The following is a 22,784-nucleotide window of genomic DNA, read 5'->3' on the forward strand; positions in this document are numbered from 1 at the left end:
CTCTGTTTGTGTGTGTGTGTGTGCGTGTGTGTGTGGGATCCCTGTCTGCGCACTGCTTTTGGCTCCAGTACGCCGCCGCCACACACTCTGTGTTCAGCCGTATCCGGATTTTCCCGTGCCGAAAGGGATGGAGAGTAATTTATATCCGATCCCATTAGCGCGTGACTGCTATAGATTGTAGTCTCACAAAATGCTGTTAAATCTGCCTGTAAGTGTTTCATGTCATTAGCTGTGATAAACTGCTTTTCTGTTTGTTTTAGAGGACTTGCCACAGCTCAGCTAGAGAACACGTTGTTTTTCTTTTGCCCTTTTCCTCAATAGCATTATGCACATAATTGTTTTATTCATGGTTTACAAGATCCACTTTGCCATTTGTCTCGTACAGTAGGAATGTGCGAAAATCATTACACGCCAAACCAAACGATTAACTCTGTATGCAGAATACACACGGATGAATGAATAAAAACAGGTTTACCATAAACAAGTATGTGAACTGTGAGCACAGTGTAATGAATTAATCAACATGTGTGTCAAATCTTAGAGACAAACTTGTTCTAATGGTATAAGTTGTCCTAGGTTTATGTTCTTGCTTAAGCAGTAGAGGTAGTTTTACTTTAATGTTCACGTGGCTCGTTAGGATTTAAGGTTACGGTTAGGTGCTGGTTAGTGTTTACGATTTGAAATCGAACAAAATCCATCCACGTTGCTTTTGTTTGTTCAAACTGATGCTGAGTATTTCTTTGATTAATTTGTTATCGTATTGTCTTATTTTTATTCATGTTTAAATTTTTTAGTATTCGTTTGTTTCATAGCGTTCACTCCCTGAGATTCTTGTCATGTAGTGATAGAAATCAGTTGGTAGTAATTCGATCTGGTCCGGGTGACCTCTGACCTTTACCCATGGCTTGTGATACTAATTAGAAACAGGCTGTGGTTGGTTATTTGTTTATTTATTTATTTATTTTTAATAGAGTGTGTATGATGAGGGCTGTGGGTGTGTGGTGCAGGTGATCCCTCCGTTAGAGCTTGATCATCAGAACCACCCTTTGTCCTGAGTCGTCTTTGTCAGTGGTACGATTTTTGCCCTGTGTGGGGTAAATGTTTCAGTAGCAGGTAAACTCTTTGAGATGTGCATGGGAAATGATTTTTCTACTCCTAGGCACCTCTGAAGGACTTTTTGAAAGTTTTGAGTTTGCTTTCGCAAGCCGACATCCAAGTCATTTTCTCTTGTTTGTTCGCTTTGTTTATTTGCCTGAACAGCACAGAGCCTTGTAAGGCTGTCTTATAATCTTAGCTGCTGTGTTGGGTGGTGGTGGTGGTGATGGTTGTTTGTTTGTTTTGTTTTTTTCCATCCAGGGTGTTTGCTTTTGTCCAGTACTGTGGTTAGTTTATGAAATAGCCTTTCCCAAGAAGTCTTATGCTGGAACCGAGGTCGGCCTTAAAGGTAACAGAAGTGAAAGTCACTGTAGTAAACATGCACTAATAAGCTCGACTCACAACTGTAAATAATATTTTTTTAGTCATGTGGTACAGCGGTAGAACTCCTTCTATTTTTAGTATTGTTCTCCACTTTGCTTGTATTTCCTCATTTGTAAGTCGCTTTGGATAAAAGTGTCTGCTAAATGAATAAAATGGAAACGTAAAAATGGTATAGTTCTTGTTTAAGTTCATTCTCCCCAAAAGCAGCTTTTTTTTGTTTTGTTTTTTAGTGTTTTTAGGTATATTATTTTTAATTTGCATGATTTATATCTTTTGGGCAGCTTTTCCCCATAACAATATGTCTCTAGTACTCAATACAGCATCATAGTATGTCTAGATGCTGGTGCAATTAAAGACGAAAATATTTAGTGTGTGTTAGTGTTGGTAGCGGAGGGGAGTAAGGTGAGCAGGCTTGTCCCTGTCTCTGGGCCTCACTGCAGTGTGGGTTTGTGGGTATTGTTTTCATGACATCCGCATACATTAACCTGTCACACAGACGTCTCGTCTTACCCACACCCGAAACAGGCGGCTCGTACACACCGAACACACACCACAAAGACAAACATGGCCTGCTCCTTATAGACATTTAAAGCCGTGCCAAAACATGGGGTTGTTCAGCTTGAAAATTTTTAAGATAAGTGATGCTGTTGTGGAAAATCTTAATTCATGATAAGTGTGTATGATATTTGTTTAAAGAAAGAAGACTAGGCGTTGTAGACCAGTAGATGTCCGAGTCGGGCCTGAGAACCCCATTTTGCTACAGTGGTGGAAAGAACAACACGCCATTATCAAAGTGAATATATTATTATTGAGTTCTTATATTTATTGTATTGCTTGGCTGGTCTCTAGTATCTGATTGGTTTAATCCAAACCTCAATAAATCAAAACAAGAAGCTCATAAACAGTGTCTGCTTGAATCTATTGTGTTTTTCGGCGGAAAGTTAAGGGATAGAAAGCTCTGTAGCTCGAACGAATAGTCTAAATGTTATTGTACACCCTTAAATAATGTTGATGAAATAAATCTGTACTGAGGCGGTCCAGTTAAAGGGTTCCCCAGCTGCAGAAGTTTCGAGAGCCTCTGCTGTAGACAACCATTGGGGCGTGTTAATTTAGCTTTGCACAGTTCGTGAAATTTTATTTTATTACAGGCTTTAGAGAGAAAATGGTAAAAATGTGGTCGTAATCTGTTTCTTTTAATTACAGCCTGGTGTTTTCCTAACTGCAATGAAAATTAAATCAACTGTAAAGTTATGTAAACTGTAATGTGTTGCTTGCTTGCTCACGCTCGTTCTCTCTTTCTCAGCCCACTCTCCTTCTATACACTCATTACACACCCGTCGAGAGACACACCAGTCCCAAATGCAGCGTGTAGTTGTACCGAATAAGCTCCCTGTGAACTGGAATCACCCAGTCCTTCCACCTGGAGCTGCTGCCATATGTGTATGCAGGGCCAACAGCTTCCTGAACACACCCAGCTGTGCAGTAATTTGGTCATAAAACCTCATGCTTGTTGAGTTTTCAACTGAGCTGTGGGATTTTGCTTGGTATTTTAGAACCTGAGATTGCCTTGGGTCAGCTGCTGTGAAATGTGACTCACTCCTGCGTAGATACGCAGAGAGAAAAAGAAAGAGGGAAAAAAAAGACATGTACATCCTTTCGAACCGTGTATTACAATACAGCACTAGCCAGTTCAAATCAATAGGCTGCCACTGTGGCCATGTTCAGGAGTGCACTTTTAACGAGTATGTCACGCCTCCTGTCTCAGTCGGAATCTGAGACCTGGTTTAAAAGCAAATCGTGCGCTTTTCATTTACAAAGGTGTCTGTCGAGCCATATCTTGTGAATCTAATATTGCTTGCGGAATAATTGATTGCTTACTTTTGTTTTTGGCTTTTTTTTTCTTTCCCCTCCTTGTTTAGAGTAAGAAGACTCACATCCCTTACAGAGACAGCAAGCTGACGCGGTTGCTAAAGGACTCTCTGGGCGGGAACTGTAGAACCGTGATGATCGCAAACGTTAGCCCGTCATCGCTATCGTACGAGGACACGCACAACACACTCAAGTATGCCAACCGGGCCAAGGAGATCAAGTCCGCTGTAAGATCATGTCTCACACACACACACACAGCACAGATTTTAAAACTCACCCGCTAATAAGCATATTAAGTTATTCATTATTAATTTTTTAGCAGCCAGCCATTGATGTACGTCCATGACTGACACAGAACCACAATTTCAGGAACAGCAGCATGAAATTACAATTGAAATGTTCTCAATTCTATGCAAATTAGGTATGAAGTGTCAAGGCTATAAATCCAAAACGATTGACTCGAATGGTTTCTCAGACCAGTCCTCGTTCAGCATCGCTCCACATCCCCGCTCACAACTTTAGTTCCTACTGTTTAACCCACAAAAATGGAAGACAAGCTTACAACCTTGGTTTCTTCTTCTCGTATCATGCATGGCCTGTCATTAATACACATCCAAGAAAGTTCTATGAAGCCTAGCAAGAGAATCTAATCACGCAACCAATTTTCTCACTGATTAGTGCATTATTTGATCTGTTTTCAGACACTTGGCTTTAGGAGCCAATATTTATATAGCTACTTTTGTTTCTCATCAGCATTTAAAAAAAAAAAAAGTCTGGAAATTGAAGCAATTAAGATATAAAGGATGAACTTCTTCTTTCCTAACCCCTTGATTTTTATTCATTTATTATTACTAAACTCGAGTATTTCATACGTAAATTAAACCAGATATTTATAATATTTTACACATGTGAATGCACACATACTAAATACATCATAAAATACTGTTTAAGAGTCGTGGAAGTGAAGACTGAACATTACCAGTACAGGTATGAGAAAAATGACCCTTCAACAACAGAAGACCACATCGGGTTCCTATCCTGTCAGCAAAAAAACAGGAATCTGAGGCAACAGTGGATACGAGTTCACCGAAACTGGATAGAAAAACATCACCTGGTCATTTTCGATGTCTACTGCAGCCTTGCTTGACAGGACTGGAAGCCTGTGTGCTCTGCTGCTGCTGCTGCTGCTGCTGCTGCTGTAGTGAATTTTGAAACCACGGTTGTAAACAGTGGTTATTTGAGTTACTCTGGCCTTCCTGTCTGCTCAAACCAGTAGGGCCATTTTCCTCCAACCTCTCTCAACAAGGCATTCCCGCCCTCAGAACTGCCTCAACAACAACTACAGCATGCCAAAGTCACTGAGATAACGTTTTTTTTTCTTTTTTGTTTTCCCCCATTCTGATCTTCAAACATTAACTGAAGCTCTTGACCTGCATGATTTTATGCATTGCACTACTGTTAGATGATCGTCTGATCTGATAATTGCTTGAATGAGGAGGTGCGCAGGTGTTTACAGTGCTATTATAGTGGCCCGGTGACTGTGTATCTGAAATGTAATAATTACGCACTTTTCTGTCATCTCTCACACAGCTGAAAAGTAATGTTGTGAGTGTGGACAGTCATGTTGGACAGTATGCAGTCATATGTGAGAAACAAAAGGCTGAGGTAAGGAATTATTTGTTTGTTTGTTTATTTATTTTGGTCATGTTTACATTTCTCATAATTACTCTCTATTGTGTGTCCTGCAAGGAGAATCTTAAATGCAAACATACATCATAGGTCTCATAGCCTGTACTGTGTATGTGTGTAAATACGGTTTGTTTCTTTTGACAGATGAGATGGATAAGATAATTCGAAATGCATGTTGGTTGAGACCAGGCTAAGTGTGTCTGTGTGTGTGTGGTTGCAGATTATGCTGCTGAAACAGAAACTGAAACAGTACGAGGAGAGGAAGATGGAGCTCCCTGCCTTCAATCTAATCTCCAGCCAGAAAAGAGTTGAAATTGTGAAGTAAGCCTGCATGTGCATGCACATCCTTTGCCGTCACGCAGACATGCCGGGCATAGTTTGCAGGAAGCGGTGTGTGGCATGAGCCCAGCGTTTTTGTTTGTTCGGTTGTCGTTTTATTGTATGTCGTGTGTAACGAGTAACTTCTTTTCAACGCCGTCTTTTGAAAACTTTTAATACGTATCACTAATCGATGAGTAAGACTACACGGAACAAGACTCGAGGTCACCGCAGGCGGAGGTCTCTGTTTCTCGACATTTTTCATCAGACCCGCCAGGAATGGAAGCTCGCGTTTTTTCTGTTTTAATTATTTCCCTCCAGCTACTTATTCAGAGATGGGAATTTATCATAACGTGGCAACGCGCCCTGCTCGTCCCTCGCCAATTCCGTCTCCCTGTCCGGCTGCATCACGAGGCGCTCGTCAGCAAGTGCTGCAGCGCCATCCGTGAGACGGAGATAGAAAAGCGAGTGGGGGGGGGGGGTTGAGAGTAGGCGGCGGAGGACTGAATGAGTCCTACTCCTACGCATTTTCATTCACCAGCATTAGAATTCACAACTGGGAGGCAGGCGAGGGAGACAGAAGGGAGGAGTTCAGCAGGGTGGAATGGCGGCACACTCCTGCCTGCATTCAAAACTCTCCGTACACAGAAGGCTGCCGGTGGCACCACTGCACCTACGTCACACTATTGATGACCTCTCTTGCTCGTTCTCTCTCACTCTCTCTCTTCTCTGTTGCATTTAAAGCATTTTTCCCTCACACGCTCAACTCCCACCTACGCACAAATACCTTCCTGCGGTGAATGTGTGGGTTCTGTGTACGTTTTCCAGATAGGAGGAGGGCACTCGAGCGTTAACCGAACATAGCGAATGAACTCGGCGTTCCAACTGTAGCTGAAAACTTGGATTGCGGATCTTCAAAATGTCTCTGGCCACCGGAAACCGCAAACCTAGCACGTTCATCTGAATACGCAACGATGCCAGATATTTTGACCGAATGCTTCTAGCTGTTTGTTTTCTAACCCTCACTGCGTTCCTGTTATTAAAGGCTCTTTTCAAACAGCGACGGCACAGCACTAGAGAAATTGTCCGACACCGAGCGCACAAAGCCCCAATCGATAGCCCAAACAATGTGCAACAGAACACAACACCCTCTATGTGCGTGTCTGTGCTTGGCATCCTAAAATCCATCTGTATGTGACATTCAGGCTGTGTTTCTGTTCACTGTGTTTAGAAAGGGTTCACGATACAGCTGGCTTTAGAGGGGCTGTGAGCAAGTGAGCGCATGTAAAAGGAAATCTCATTCACGTTAATAGTTTAATTTTTAATTTGGAAACATTTTGGTTTTAGTCAGCTTCTTTTCATGATACAGTAGGTACAGTGCTAGCAATTATAGATGTTACTTACTGAATAGCATAGTATGTTTAACTGATTAACTGTCAGGGATGGCCTGACATGGAGAAGGCGGGGTTTATTAGATTACATGGAGAGGGTGGGGTTTATACCGCATCCAGCCACCTGGAGACGATCGAAATGTTTTGGCTTCACTTTTCAGGACTTGTGCGCACTCTTGGTATGGACTGAGTAAACCTCAGGCTTCCACACAATACGATTTCAATCCATAAGGCAACAATTCATCTACCTAGAATAGGTCCTTCTACCATCAACCAAATCCAATGTGTGTAGTGCAGCAAGTGGTGAGAATGAGTAGCTCACACTGTAAACACAGCATCTAGGTGTGTCACAGAACCATGAAGCATGTTTACATGCCAAACTTTTGATTTGAGAAAGTCATTTGGAGAAGGGGTTTCAGTAAATCCGCTGCTTGGAGACACCCAGGCTACCGAGTTGTTCCCCCATGTTCGCTGGTTTAAATCCACGCCAAGTTCAGCTCTCTTCTGATACGGCCTCAGTGCCAGAAGAGAGGCGTCGTATACATGTGGCTGTCCTTCTGCAAATGCTGTTTGTCTATGCTACCGGTTTACACAGGCTTCCACACCCTCTTCATGTGGGAGTAGCTGTTGACTTCAAATAAACTAGCTCTATTGTACTCTCGCCATTTTCAAGAACGACAGAGGTTTTACATTTCTTTTCTTTGTGTATGTTGCTTTGCCCCGCAATGTTTGGATTCTCAACAATACTATCATTGTTTGGTATGTTGGCGTTGTTTATATACCCACATGATCCTTTAGTATGACATAAACATCCAAGTGATAATTATGACAAATTATACAAATCTACATTGCAGCGCTGGGCTTTCGACTAGAAGCCTTGTTAAATAGTGTTTGTGTCGTGGTGCAGAATGTCCGAGTCCCTGCGCAGCGCATTTGCGGCACGGCTGCTACTGCGCAAGGAGCAGTTGGACATCGAGAAGCAGTTGAAGGAGAACCGGCTGAGGCTCGGTCACAGGGAGGAGTGGCACCAGCAGGGCATGCTATTCTTCCCAGATGACAAAGCAGAGAAGGTACCAGTTTCACCCTTTTACACACACTGCCAAGCATAAAAATGAGGTTGCACGAGGTCATGTTGTGTTTTTACATTTTATCACTGGCTTTCAAAAGATTAGCTCAAGCTGTGTGGTGTGTTTTTTTGTTTTGTTTTGTTTTTTGTTTGTTTGGTTGTTTTTCACCCCCCAGTTCTGGGGGTGTGGTTGGGGGGCTGGGGGATGTTGGGGGCAGGGTTATGTCAGGTCAGGTTATGATGATGTCATGTGTGCACTGACTGGAAAACCTGAATTCATCTAGTGAGGATTTAACATTTCGTGTTTGTTTGTGTGTGTTTAGGCCACCTGTAAGTACGAGCGTAAGCTGGCGTCTCTGCAGTCTCATCGGCAGCATCTACAGAGGCGTTTGGAGGAAAGCGGGAGGCGCTTCCAGGAGAACGAAGGTTGGCTCCACCGCCTCGAAAACGAGATGAAGCTGCTTGGGCACGACGGACACACTCCAGAGGTCAGTTCCAGGGTCAGAGATCACAAGCTGCATGGGCTTTCATAATGGCAATAGTTTGTTTGTTTGTTTTCCGGTTGAGGGATAATATTTTCCTCAGATATGGATCTGCTTCCTTGTCTAGAAACTGCGAAAAGGGTTTTATGTTTGCTGTTTGTTGTTTAAAACGGGTCTACACCTGAAATATATGCGGAAGCGCTTGAGTGGAAGCCAAAAGATAACCCGCTAAAAATAAGCGAAGAACTGAGATCAATGCTCCCTACTTTGATCTCTCTCTCTCTCTCTCTATCTCTATCTCTCTCTCACGCTCAGCTACTTCCTGAATCTATACACCTCACTCTGGCTTTCTCTCTACCTGTCGTTCTCTCTCTCTTTTCTTTTCCTAGAAGTAAAGCATCATAGCGATTCACCCACCAGTCCAATGTTCCGTGATCTGCTTGCGTTTCCGTATCCCTGCGTCAGAGGATAGTAACAGATTCCTCAGAAAGCACATTCGCAGAGAGCAAGTGAAAAACAAAGGCCACACTGAAACAAATCAGTGGAGCTGAGACCTGCCGCTATTGTTTTTGTGCCAGAGCTTCTCTCTACTGGTTTCTCGGTATAGATGAGGGATTGGTACAGTTTGATCCCTTCTAGGCCCAGAACCCTCCTCCTGCTGTCTCCTTGTTCTTGTATGAGCCATCCACGTCAGTGCACTACCCCCTCTTCACTTACACTGCTGTTTGTTTTTCCAGCCACCTAGCATGAGTGCTTGGGAGACTGGGCTCCTTATTTATTTATTTATTTATTTATTTATTTATTTATAAACCTGTTGTTGTTGTTGCTGATGTATATTCTCTGAGAAATCTTAGTGATGCTGCACAGTTAATTGCATTTTAATTGTGATGTGTTTAACTACAACTGACTATATTGAGGGCTTGGCTGAAGTTAGGTAATTGGCTAACATTAGATTTTAACATTTATCCACTTGTCTTTTTTTATGAGCTCTGTATTCATTGTTTTAGCTCTCTGTTCTACTGGTTGACAAATTGGAGGGGGGGGGTATTTCTTCCTTTTAGCATCCGTGGAGAAATGGAGAGAGATAGCACAGTATGGCCCAATATTCACTAGCAGTTTATTTAAAGAGAAAGAAATGTTGATGTCACAGCAACACACTGAGCATTCAAAGCCAGAACACCATTAGTCCTGTGCTAATTTATTTGCTTTGTGTATTTATACAGCCTATATCATCTCTTTAAACATGTCAAAATGAAACTGTCTGTTTGTACTGATAACTGTTTTCATTGGTGTGTGTGTGTGTGTGTGTGTGTGTGTGTAGGAGCTTAAAAAGGAGCTGCAATGCCACAGACTGCAGCTGCAGGTGGCTGACCTGCAGCAGCACATCGAGCACATGCGCTATCTCATCAGTTTGCAGGACCAAGAAAACAAACACACACACAAGTACGTATCAGACCCCGCAGAGTAGAAATAAGCAACATATACACTAGTGGGTTCAAAATCTTCATTCACATATTATTTGATGAATGAAACACATTGGTGTAAATTATACATTCACACGAATTAAAATGCAATCAATTCAAGTACAGTTAATTTCATTTTAAATCCTAAATTAAATTTGACATTTTTGGGTTGGGGGTTGGTGTTTTTTATTTTACAGGGGGTTGGGGGTTTTCGTTTCGTTGTGTGTGTGTTTTGTTTATTAAACATTGGTGACCGTCATAATATGGAAATTAGCCTTTTTTAATATAAAAAGACGATGTTACACAGTCTGTCTGTATTTTTCAATAATTGCTCTTCATGATACTGTCTCATGCACCAGAGATTTTTCCCCCAAGTGCGTGAGGTTTTTTTTTTTTTTTTTCTCAGTATGATGAAATGATATTGATATTGTGACGCAATACACTTTTTTGAGATATCGCAGGTATCAGCACTATTTTATAACTTTTTAAAACTGTAATATTATACGGTTAGATGTTAAAATTTTGTGCTCAATTCTTGTCATTGAAATTGTCATTATTTATGTATTTTATGTTAAATGCAGTACTACACAGAGAGAGGTAGTTTGTTAACTAACCTATTTATTACGATACATATTTATCATAGAAATATTTAGAAGTTATATTTATATGATTCTTCTTTCTTTCTTTCAAACCAACCACCTAGTCTCTATTAATGTTCTGTGTTGGATATGCATCCTGCATTTAATTTGCTACAGCTGCTTTTCTGTGAATAGTTGCCACTTCCATGTCTTTATTCAGATCATTTGATCATTGTGCTAAAACCTTGAAATTCATGCAGAATGTCTGTCTCTCTCTCTCTCCCCCCCCCCCCCCCCCCCCCCAGACTGGTTCACACCCTACTTCCTGCCTACCGCCGCCAGCGCCTGGCCCTTCAGGCAGCAGGCATCTCCACAGACGACACCGAGCAGGAGGAGCTGGATCACCTAGTGCGGAGAGAGCGGGCCGTGGTGTGGGCCGACCAGGAGAACACAGAAGAGAACGCTGAACCAAACGGGTGCACAGAGAACACCTGTCTCCAGCCCATTCTGTCTTTCTCTCACCTCATCACTCACCAGAACACACCATGCAGTGAGTGCTGCGCTCTACGAACGGCAGTTTCTAGGCCAGCTACTGTATAATTATCAGAGGCACATCAGAATTGATTCAAGTCAGTGTGTATTCAATTTATGTGTTTACTCAGTTATTTAAGGACAAAACTCATCACACATCTTCCATAACTGAACTTATGTCTGAGGGAAACACGCTCAGCACTGTTTACTTGAGGTGAAACATGACATGATATTTTTCCCTGCCTGTGCAGGGAGGCAGATAGTATTCATAAAATTTTCGTTAGTAATGACGGAAAAACAGTGTTTTGGTTTTAATACAGAGGATACACATTAGGTCCAGGGACATGAACTAACTGGGTGAGAAAGGTTTTGATTGATTTAGTGTAGATTTTTGCATGATCACAGTAAAACTTCATTCGTGCTGATAGTTTAACAGTCCTGTTGTTGTAGCTTTGTTTATTTGTGTGTACAGCTGTGTGAAGTGCTTTTATCCAATGGTAGTTCTGTCTCAACTCTCTACAGGTGCCGAGAAACACACACGCAGAGTCTCTCAGCGGCTCAAACTCTCTAGCTCACCGAAAGGTAAACGTGTGTGCCATCATTCTCGTGGTTCATGCTCGCGTAAAGTGCTGCAGGGATGAATAAAAGTGAAACATTAATAGTCATGTGAATTTTTTTTTTATTACATATTTGGACAAGCGAACATTTGATCCTCTTTGAAACAGTGCCTGTTAATGAAGTTGATATACTTGAACATAACCACAAGGAAAATGAGCTTTTTCAATACTTTATTTAAAAGAAATATCAATAGATGTGATATTCTTCTGTGGGAAAAGTAAGAACACCCTTGTTCTCAGAAGCTAGTATTGCCCCCTTTAGCAGAAATAACCATAAATTTGTGACCACTCTTCCATGTAATATTCTTTCACTTACAAGATGTTTTTGTGGGTTTTCTTGCATGTACTGCCTTTTCAAATCCCCCCACAACAATTCAATGAGATTCAAATCCGGGCTTTGACTAGGCCATTCCATAACCCTCCATTTCTTCTTTTTGAGCCATTCCTTGGTGGATTTGCTAGTGTGCTTAGGATCATTATCCTGTTGAAAGGCCCACTGTCGGTTCAGCTTTAACTGTCGGACAGATGGTCTCACATTATCTTCAAGCACTCTTTGATGTGATGCAGAATTCATAGTTGAATCAGTGAATGCAAGCTGTCCAGTCCCTGAGGCAGTGAAGCAACCCCAAACCATAACATTTCCACCACTGTGCTTCACAGTTGGTATGAGGTGCTTCTCTTGAAAAGCTGTCTTTGGTCTGCACCAAACATCTCTGCTGTTACTGTGGCCAAACAACTCTATCTTTGATTCATCTGACCAGAGCACATTATTCCAAAAGGCTTTACAAGACTGTCATCTTGTAAAGGCTTTTTCCTGGCAAGCCTCCCATGCAGGTCAAATTTGTGAAATCTTTTTCTGATTGTAGAAGCATGCACTTTGGCACCAACAGTTGAAAGACTTGCTAGCAGATACTGTGATGAAATTTTGGGGTTCTTGAAGACTTCTTTTTGCCTCAGACGGTCTGCTCTTGGGCTGAATCTGCTGGGACGGCAAGTCCTGGACAAATTGGCAGTTGTTTGAAATCTGCTCCACTTGTGGATTATTTTCCGTACAGTGGAATGATGTAATTCAAATAATTTTGAGATCTTTTTAAATCCCTTGCCAGACTCCTAGGCATCCACAACTTTTTTCTGAAGGCCTTGCAGAACTGCTTAGATCTTGGCATGGAGACACCACACACCTCAATAGCAAAGGGAACACCAGACACTAGATATGAGAGGAGTATAAATAAGACCGGTTCCACCTGCACTCCCTGAGCAGGTTCTAATCACTGACAACCAATCTAGAACACTCGATTCTAATTATATGAATTTGAAGGTGTGATAAATGTAGGGGTGTACTTACTTTTTCCATGTGACTGACCTGTTTTTGTTTTTTGGTTAATTTAAATTGTGAAAATTACTACAAAATGTCGATTTTATGTCATTTGACAGAGTATCATCTTTATTAATAGGCACTGTTTCAAAGAGGATCAAATGTTTGCTTGTCTAAATATGTTTTAAAAAAAAAAAAAACATTTTCATGGGGTGTACTTATTTTTTGACATGACTGGAACTGTGTAAAAAGTGTCGAATACCGCTCCTTATTTTTGCCATTTTCCTTGCCGTGTGTCACAGCTCTGTCTTTGTCCCTTCAATCCTCTACTCTGTTTTCCCCACACTGCACTTCAACATACTTCAGCTTCAGTCATTAATCCAGCCTCCAGTGACGCGCGCATCACTCATGTTTCTTGTGTATGTGTGTATTTGAGTAAGAGCGAGGGAGACAGATCCATGACAATGCCAAACACTTTGTTGTCACGTCACTCTGAACGCTTACAACTTACTCTTTCTCACCAGTGATTAGATTTTAGCAGACATTCCATACTTTTTTTTTTTTTTCTGGCTTTTTTGTACTTGCTGCTAGATCGGATCCGTCATCCACATTGAATAGAAGTTGCAATTAGTTAAGTCAAATCTGCATCCCATGAAATAAACTGCGAATGAAAAGTGGCAAGCATCGAGAACATGAGAGAAAACTGTTCCAAAATTCCACACAGAGAAAAGACCAGGGTTTGCGATACGGTTCCTTTGCACAGCTGACTTAATAAATTGACACTCGCAGACGTTTAAGCGTATATTGAGAAAAGGGGAAAGGAAGAAAGAGGGAGGAACCCTATTGGGGAATGGTAGACGGCTTGAGTTATGGCTCTGTAAATCGGCCATAATGATATTTGCTGCAGAACAGGTGTTATTCATTTGATTGAGACACATTGTGGGGAAATATAGGAACACACTAGGTCCCAGATGGGGTCCTGCATTGGGTGAGAGGGAAAACCATAAAGCCAGTGAGGCTGAGAAATGATGGTGAAAAGAAATAATCTGCAGCACTGAGACCTATTAAAATCCTTATATGGCTGACTTCTAAATTGTGCATTAGGAATAAATCATAATCCTTGGCCAATGGATTTATTCTGTTCCAATCAATAGCTTTTGCTCTTGGCCTGTGCCACATTTCTCAGATTTCGAAATATCAGTTCTGTAAAAATTCCGATTTATCGTTCACACAGGAATACATTTAAGAAAGCCGAACTCTTTAAAACATACTCTAACTGTTTCCTCCTTTTGTCGTTCGTGGCAGTTTTTCAGATTTAAAAGAACGTGAAATGAATCCGGTTCTGGACCGTGCTTCTCGTGTAATCTCTTTCCTCATAATCTCTGTGTCTTTCTCCCACTCCGTTTTCATTTCATTAAGCAGTGTTTACATAATTCTTAATTACATCAGTGTTTATGCATTCTTCTTTTCTTCCGGTGATTTATTTTGCAGTCTCGCTTGTTTTGTTTTCTCTTTTGTCCATCCTTCTTTGCAGTCTCATTTTCCTCTACTCTCTCAGTCTACCCCTCCCTCCCTCTCGTTCTCTCGTTCCCCCCCCTCGCGGCCCCACCCCGCTCCCCCTGCTCTTCTCCAAGTCTCATTCATAAAATCGCTGCCGAGCGGAAGAGGAAGGGACAGGCGGCGAGCTGAGGGGCTCAGTCACGTAGGGTATGAAACGCAGCCGGATCATCAGCATGGCGAGAGGGAGGGAGGGAGGGAGGCAGCAGCCAGGCGACCCTAATCCGAGCCGTTCTGTCCTCCAGAAATAGAACTTCGTGCATGTATTAATCCCATCATCCAGAAATACGGCATCCGGAGCACTCTGGCATGTACACGCACAAAACCTCGAACATCACCCTCAGCCCTGTCTGTTATTACACCGCGTTCCTCACACACAGGCTTCAATCATCCAGCAGTGTGTGTTTGTTTGTGTTATTGTCATTCAGACCCAGTAGTGACGTAGACGAGTGCTGTTTTCTATCCGTGAGCATCGAACAGGGCACACTAGGCCTCAGCTCATCTCTAATATGTTTTTACTGAACCCCCCCCCCCTACACTCCTGTATAAGGGTTCGTGCACTTGTTAGCCATTACAGCAACATGCTGTCCTTTCAGGCAGTCCAACTTGGAGAGAGTGACAGGAGCTCTTAAAGGATACAGCTGCTGTCTTTATCAATCACACTTCCTCTTTGTATATCTGCACATGTTCTCCCCTCCTCCCTACTCTGTCCATGAGTCAGTGTGCAGCGAGAACGCGACGTGTTCCAGCATACTTCAGCGCTCGATACTCAGTGTCGGACCTCTCCAACAGCGTCCAGCATCCTTAAGCCTCCCTATGCATACACACACACATCGCATGAAACCTGTTACCCATGACAGCATGTGTTTGTTAAACACCTTGCCTGGACAACACTTTCTCTGATTTGAGGTTTTTTATACACACACACACACACACAGTCTTTGGTTTCTCTTTCTCATCCTCGTTCTACCCTGAACTGCACTCCTTCTCTCTCCCACTTTCCTCTCCAGTCAGGTGCACTGCTACTGACTCATCTGACCAGGTGACGAAAATAGCTAAATTATTCAGTAGTGGATGCATATAGAACTACTCCGGATAGAAGCATCAGCTCTATGAATAAACTTGAACATATGGGATATAGAGTGCTAGTGTGGTTGAAGAGGGACTGGGAGTATCATGAATGAACGTGTGACTCATCATCCGTCATCGGTGCGTGCTTGTACTCCGTGTACCATTTTAAGAAGTGAAGGGAGAGGACCTTGATCAGGATTTTGTGCGATTCCGCTCACATCGTCAGTGTTTGGGTTTGCCTTTTCGTCGATTTGTCTGAATTTAACGTAGAGCTCACGCCGAATGACACACAGTGACACATCTGCATTGTGAAAACACAGCTTAGCAACCATTTGACAAATCCATGCTTTATTCCAGTACCCCATTGTTCAAAACATATGTACGACTATAGTAACATTGGTATAAATTATTATTTAAAATTGTGTCGACTGTGTAGAGCGTGTGGCAGTTTAACGTGGATTTCTACAGTGTTTATACTTCACCCAACACACACCGAGCATAAAAACAGAACACAACGTAGGGATTTGCATTTTGAAGGGCACAAGTCGTGTGTGTCACAGAGCCGGCATGGATTTGGAAGCGCACACGCATAGGATTGGCATAGTATAGAATGGATAAGAGAGACGTGCGAACTTATTTGCAGTATAGCACACACAAAGAAGCGGTTTCTTAAGGTCGAATATTATTAATCAATCAGTTTGTTGGTTAAGTGTGGACTGTGCCGAAAATACACAGCTCCTGTTTAACAGGCAATTGATAAATGAATTCATGAGAAAAATATGAACTGGATAGATCAGAAATTGACTGATATGGCACACTTTCTTTCCTCCTAATTTAAACTTAAATGGAGCTTTTTCAGAAAGCTCAGGAGTGGATGCACATCCGTTCTTTGAAAGGCCAAGACCCGTGGGTTAATGCATAACTCTGTGAATTTCTCTAAACCTGAATGTTCTCCTGTGGTAAATTGTCTAATCAACAAACCTAACAATTTTATTAAAGCATCCATCTAAAGGAGCCGCACTAAATGTTCAGTCTGTTCAGGCTATCTGTCTTACCTAACTTTGCTTTGTATGTCAGTTTTGTCTGCTTTACAGACTAAACCAACTTAACAAAGTAACTAATGTCTGCTTATTTTAGCTTATTAATTGTATTAAGTGCTGTTTTTTTTCTTTCTTTTACCTGTTTCTCTTTCAGAACCTACCCCTGGAGAGGAGCATGAATCTGAAACTGTGCCTAAAATGCCAATCAGGAGGAAGCTGGCAATTTCTCCTGTGAAGCCTGGCTCAGGATGTCAAGGTGCAGTGCCGTCTCACTGTCCTCCAGGCCTGCAGGAGGTGCTGGGTCAAGAGGGCGTGTACCCGCTGCCGTACACTCCCGAGACACAGGCCTCCACCGCTCCAGTTTCCATCCACCCTGATTCCACCTTCGACTTGGGCGGAGATGAACAGGGGGACGAGACTATTCAGGTTAACAGCACAGTAATCCTGTCTCCCAAATCAGACGAGCCCCCTGGAGGTTCAGGCCTGAGCCAACTCCGTGTCCTGCGTGCCAATAATTCCAACGATGCCCCTAAAAGGTAGGAGCGAATGAGCATCACTCGAAATGCACAGTCTAGGGAAAACATTCAGCTTGGAGTGTGTGCTATATACAGTAGATCCTTCATTGGGATGTTGACAAAATGTGGTGCAGAGACAACACAGGGTTAAAGATTAAAGTTTGCTACACAGTTGTAAGATGGTCAGGGCTTTTATCCAGGTGAATGATGGAGGGTGATAACTTTGAGTGGTTTGTAGGTTGGAGATTCCATCTCTTCTTGATCTTCGGCGATCCAAACCGTCCTACATGGCCATGACATCAGCAGCACATGGAAAACGCAAGCTCAACAGGTGAGTGTTGACTCAGTAACTGCTCACTAACATGGTCTCTTGGTATATTTGTTTTATATATATGTATATGTGTGTGTATAAAATTAATTGCCTGACTCGATTTGTATGAAACAAACAGTGTTTGTCGCTTGTCATATGAACGAAACCCGGTCAAATTAATTTGTACAAATTAGAAATTTCTTAGCTGACCCAAACCTGCCCAGACCTATGTTTTGGTTATGTTTTGGAAACCTAACCAAGCTAGTTAAGTGCATTAAGAGAGACGGGGGAATATACCATCATATAACACTTTGTATTTGTGCTTTTGACAATAAGTCACAAAGTCGTTGGTCAATGTTTCAGCTGTGCGAAAATTTGTATTTATTTTCTCTCGTTATGTTTAACCACGTGGTGACTTCTTGTAAAATGATGGCTTTCCGGATTCTGAAAAGATCATCTGTCACCCATGAGCGCTAATTAAGCCTCCTAGGTTAAAACCATCGTGCAGTCGGCTGCATCGTGGTGCAGCTGATGTGTGTAGTGCAGCAGGTAGCAGGATTCAGAAACACTATAGTTGGAGCATTTAAATATTTAAGTTTATACATAGCTACATATCAAGTGTCATTTTTTTTTATTTTCCGAAAGTCAATAACAAGAATTTATTTGTCCTCTAGACTCACAACCAAGAATAAAATTTTAATAGCCTAGGTAGGGAATCTGTTTGTATCTGGTGCCTGTGCTAGGTTTTTTTTTTTTGTTTTTTAATCCACCCCTGATTTGTGAGCAGAGAATACTTACAGTTCTATGTGCATGTTTGTGCCCTGCTCCAGCAATGGAAAGGAGATTGGCCCAGATGCTACCCAGAGTGTTGCAGCTCCCAAACGTATAAAACGTGATCCCTCCGATACCACGAAACCACTCCGGGTGCAACGCTTTGGAAGTAAGCATGGTCTTTCATACAATTTGATTCACGTGCATTGCTTTTTTTTCCACTGAATCCCTTTACTGACATCTTCATTTAGGTTCCAGCTGTCCAGAATTCCAGCTGTCCCTCTGGGCTCTGTCTTTATTTCAGAAGTGAAGCACGATCATCCCTTGTGGCTTTTTTATTTATTTATTTATTTTATTAAGCCTTTATATAATCTATTATGTTTGTCTAAGTGCTAATGAAGTGTTAGGGCAAGGCCACCTGACAGCTGTTAAACTCTCGGCCAAAACATATTCCCAGGCTCCTCCCATTCTCACTGCCTCGTACACTTGAGGTCTCCCTTCCCAGTCTTCTTTCTATTAACCCATCAGTCTTTCTCACTTTTTTTTTATTTACAAGTCTCTAACAGCAATTTAATTGTTTTCCTCTTTTTAAAATTTTTTTCTTCATGTTGTCCTTTCACTCTTCAGAATCATCCGAGAACGAGCCAAGCAGGAGAGTGGTACGCAGCGTATCCGAGGGAAATCTCCATCAGCTCGGCCCTCGTAAGACCAAATCTGCTTTTTTGGGCCCCGCTGCACTGTTCAAGAAAGTCACCAAGAGGATGTGAAATGTCTCCAGCATAACCACTTAACCACACATGTCTTCTAAAAGCTTCATGCACTGATCACTCTCTCTCACACACACACACACACACACACACGTCTGCCTTATGGACATTGTGAGGAGATTTGAAGAGACGAGACGTCCTAAGGGTATAAACTGGACCGTGTTGATGTAGTGAATGTCATTTTAAATTTTTTTTTATTTTAATGTACAGCTTTTTAACAATATTAAAAATAATTTTGTACATAGAATGTTTCAACCTAGTGTCAAGTGGAAAAATAAACTTGCAATGGTTTTTGTTTTTAGTTCCTAGTCCTTCGTTGTTTTCCTTCTATAGAAACCTTTTAGACAATTAATATTTCCTGTACAAGGCAAGACATTACAATAAAATGCTCTGGATACTTTTTTCTACATGTGCAGTTGCTTGCAATAAATGTTCATTGAAGGTTCTATTTATATATATATACATCTCTTCAGGGCAAAAACATATATAGTTTTCTGGCAACAAGATTCAGGATGTTGAAGGTCTTAATGTGACTGACTAAGCATACCTTTGTGTTTCCAGCAGAAGATTGTATAACAGTCTAACACAAATGGCATTTCAGAGCAAGATCTATTCACTAGACTGAAAAAGGTTCACAGAATCCTGTGTTTAAGTGTTATTAAATATATATTTTTATGTTAGTGGTGATGTGTTTGCTGGCTACAGGAAAACAGTCTGTGATTGGTCATTTGTAACGTCAGTCAAATTACCTCTTTTTGTGCAAGTATGTGGATCTTCGCCACATTTACAGACAAAACGTACTACAAAAAATCAAAAATCCAGTATCTCAAAATATTAGAATAAGTGAGTGAATGTAATGTTTTGACCCTGTCCCGGTTCCCATTGAGCGGTCCCTCCAGGATTTTGCGATCACAGGAATGAACACAATCAAGGAAATACCCCAATATTGGTAGGCGCTTGCAATTTTTCAAAATCGCCACAGATTTGCGCCAAAATGCGTCATGTGACGTCATCACAACGTGCGTTCCTCCCAAACCCTCTTCAATTCACGTGCGTCAAACGTGAGTACAGAAGGGTCTCCTTTACCAACAGACATCACTACAAAAGACCGTGCTGAACAATTTCATTCAATTCAAGTAGTTTTCCGCAACAACAAAAATGCACACACAAATCCAGCAAATTTCATCGCAAGCTTTTTTTTAAAAAAAAAAAAAAAAAAGCTGCAGCAAAACCAAATATTGCAAAAAAAAATAATAATAATAACTGCGAAAGCCTGTATGGACTGATCGAGAGTGTATCAGAGAACAGACACTTCCTCTAGGAGTTCATAAACCCTGTACCAGCCGAAACATCGGCTCCGGGCGTAAGTACAGAAGCTCGTTAGAAAATCAACAAGAAGGAGGTAAAGGAGTTCAGCACAGAAGAGGACCAGCAGCTTGTTCTGATATGAAGGGTTTCTATGGTTTCATCGTGCATTAAGCTCAATGGCACATTAGGTTGTGTTTATTGTGAAACAGTTTTTATGTTAAGGTATGGTTGTTTTTTTTCTTGTTAGGAATAAATGAGAAAGATCTCATGGACCACTGAGTGATAATTATGTGATAGATTTTTGTGCTGTACATACAGTAGCATTCGTCACTGTTTATACTGATACTGAGCTGTAGACAAAACAGTAATGTGAGCTCGTCAGTTTAGTCCCCTGGGTCACTTTTTTCTTTTCTTTTCTTTTCTTTTTTTTTTTTTTTTTAAATACTCCTGCTGCCAAACATCACAAAAGAATGGTGTTAAACATGCATTTGGACACCTGCCTGCTAGTTCTCCATCTCTATTCAAGCAGGATTTCCAGGGCTGAGCATTGTGCCTACTGCTGCAGTGAAAATATCTACATTTTGATGCAAGTTTCAATACTTGTGTTTTGCATCAGAGTGCATCTGCTTCAAGGCTTGAACAGCACACACATCTCTCTTCTCTCCGCTCTCTATTGCTCTGTCACACTTAGTCGTTGATGAAAATGTCTTCGTTGAAGCTCTTTTGGATTTTTTTTTTTTTTCCAGAAAAAGGGAGGTCTCGACTAAAGTTTATTAACTTTGTCTCAGCCAATGAGGCGGATACTGTGTCTGAAACGGCGTCCAATAAGGCCGAGCGAGAGGCCGGAGGCGGATGTTGCTTAGCAACTGCAGGTAGAATCTAGGATCATGTCGAAGTCATTGTCTTATCTCGGATCCATGTGAGACCTCACATGTTTATTACAGTGTTTTTTTGTGTGATATTTATGGTAGAAACATCTTTGTGTCAAATGTTACACAAGCATGTGAAGTTGTCTGATTGGCTTAAAGGGCAAAAATCACAACAGAGAGCATTGTGTTTCTTCGCCAATTAGCAAAATGAGCCTTCTTAGCCTTTAGGATTGCACTTGCAAATGTCTGTCAATAACAGAAGCACTCCATGTGTTAGTCCAATCTCTTTAGCTAGATCAATAAAACCAGTCCATGCTGATATTACTGCAGGAACTCGTCATATCTGTCAGAAAATGTCCGAAGCCAATACATGTTTGTAAACATTAGTGTCAGTAGGGATTATCTCAAGCAGACCAAAACTGTTCATACACACTGCGCATTTGAATCACTACGCAACTTACTAACTCGTTTATTATTTTTTTACTTCCTATCTTTGTTAGTATGAACACGTGTTCATTTCATTAACAGTATAGCTATGTGTTTTGTTCATAAAAATAACAGTGACGAAGGCAAGTGAGGACAAAACGATGTGACGAGAAAACCGGGGTTGGGGATACTGTTGCTGCGTTTCAACTCACACTGTTCCCATAACAGGTGAGTGGCGGAAGAAGACGCACTCATCCTCCTACGTGCCGATGTAAACAGATGCGTGCACTCCTCCCACGATGCGACACAGCATCGTTGTCACCCCACCTCCCCCCAACCCCAACTAGCCGCTTCACAGATGCCATTCTTTTGTCCCCCAGGTAATTACAGCAGCGTCTGTGAGCCTACAGCACAATCCGGCCTTGAGCGCTTTTCAACCCGCCGGCACGCCAAACATATTTAACACACTAACGTTACGGCTGTTATTCCGCCTGCTGACATAAGACAGGATAACGCCGGATTCGGGATGTGTGTCAGGAGTCATAGTCTTATCAAGTTACATGAAGTGTACTGTATGACATCAGTCTGTAATTAATTAGACCATGTTGACTTGAGTGTGGGTTCATGTTCTTATATTCATGTTTCATGAGTACTTACCCATTACTTTATCAAAAATGCCTAAAGCAGTTTTTCGTCCAACGTTATTATAGGCCTGGAAATAAAACTGCTCATTCAGTTATTCAGCGTTATCATTGTATTGTTTTGGGGGGGAAGGGGGGGGGGTGTTGTTAGTTTTTGTTTTTTTTCCAAACATGCTTTTAGGGCACCTTTTAGGGCTCTGCTCTCATTTAAGAATTAGAATATGAAAAAGACGAGTTTTTTTTTTTTTTTTATATAAAACTTTCAACTTTTCATTATATCTCAAAGTGCTTCCCAATCATAAAAATAAGAAAACAATGAAGCAAAATAAACAAAAACAGATTCAATACATTTAAATATCTTTTAATGGCACATGCTACTTGGCTACAGCCACTGAATAATACGTTTATCTTTACTGAAAAGGGGAAACACTGAAAATAGCAAGGAACTATATGCTCAAATATGATCAATTAACTTTTTTAAACATTATAATCATACTGATATGGGCGTGTTTGGTATGTTTGTTTGATAAGTTATTGTTTTTTTCCTTTCTCTCTTTCTTTCTTTTTGTAGAATTAAAAAAAATCTAATTCTGTAAGGCATTAGCATAACCCTATGTTAAGAGTTGAGGTTATGAATGGATCTGCGGCTCATTATGTATTCAAGTAGTATTTATATATACAGTCAGGTCTATAAATATTTGGACAGCATCC

General features: G+C 41.4%; 1 protein-coding gene across 1 annotated transcript in view; it reads left to right on the plus strand.

Annotated features, from left to right (window-relative positions):
• kif18a (kinesin family member 18A) overlaps nucleotides 1–21,869 on the plus strand; it is a 35,323-nt gene extending 13,454 nt beyond the window's left edge. Inside the window, exons 7-18 of the mRNA XM_053617082.1 lie at nucleotides 3,399–3,575; nucleotides 4,939–5,013; nucleotides 5,258–5,358; nucleotides 7,654–7,816; nucleotides 8,136–8,300; nucleotides 9,616–9,737; nucleotides 10,641–10,885; nucleotides 11,389–11,448; nucleotides 16,621–17,002; nucleotides 17,220–17,312; nucleotides 18,122–18,231; nucleotides 18,690–21,869. Of these exons, the coding sequence (XP_053473057.1) occupies nucleotides 3,399–3,575; nucleotides 4,939–5,013; nucleotides 5,258–5,358; nucleotides 7,654–7,816; nucleotides 8,136–8,300; nucleotides 9,616–9,737; nucleotides 10,641–10,885; nucleotides 11,389–11,448; nucleotides 16,621–17,002; nucleotides 17,220–17,312; nucleotides 18,122–18,231; nucleotides 18,690–18,829 (1,833 nt within the window). The 3' untranslated portion in view covers nucleotides 18,830–21,869. The remainder of the gene's footprint in view (nucleotides 1–3,398; nucleotides 3,576–4,938; nucleotides 5,014–5,257; nucleotides 5,359–7,653; nucleotides 7,817–8,135; nucleotides 8,301–9,615; nucleotides 9,738–10,640; nucleotides 10,886–11,388; nucleotides 11,449–16,620; nucleotides 17,003–17,219; nucleotides 17,313–18,121; nucleotides 18,232–18,689) is intronic.
• The last annotated feature ends 915 nt before the right edge of the window (nucleotides 21,870–22,784 follow it).

The sequence above is a fragment of the Ictalurus furcatus genome, chromosome 27 (assembly GCF_023375685.1).
Source record: "Ictalurus furcatus strain D&B chromosome 27, Billie_1.0, whole genome shotgun sequence".
Taxonomy (NCBI): domain Eukaryota; kingdom Metazoa; phylum Chordata; class Actinopteri; order Siluriformes; family Ictaluridae; genus Ictalurus; species Ictalurus furcatus.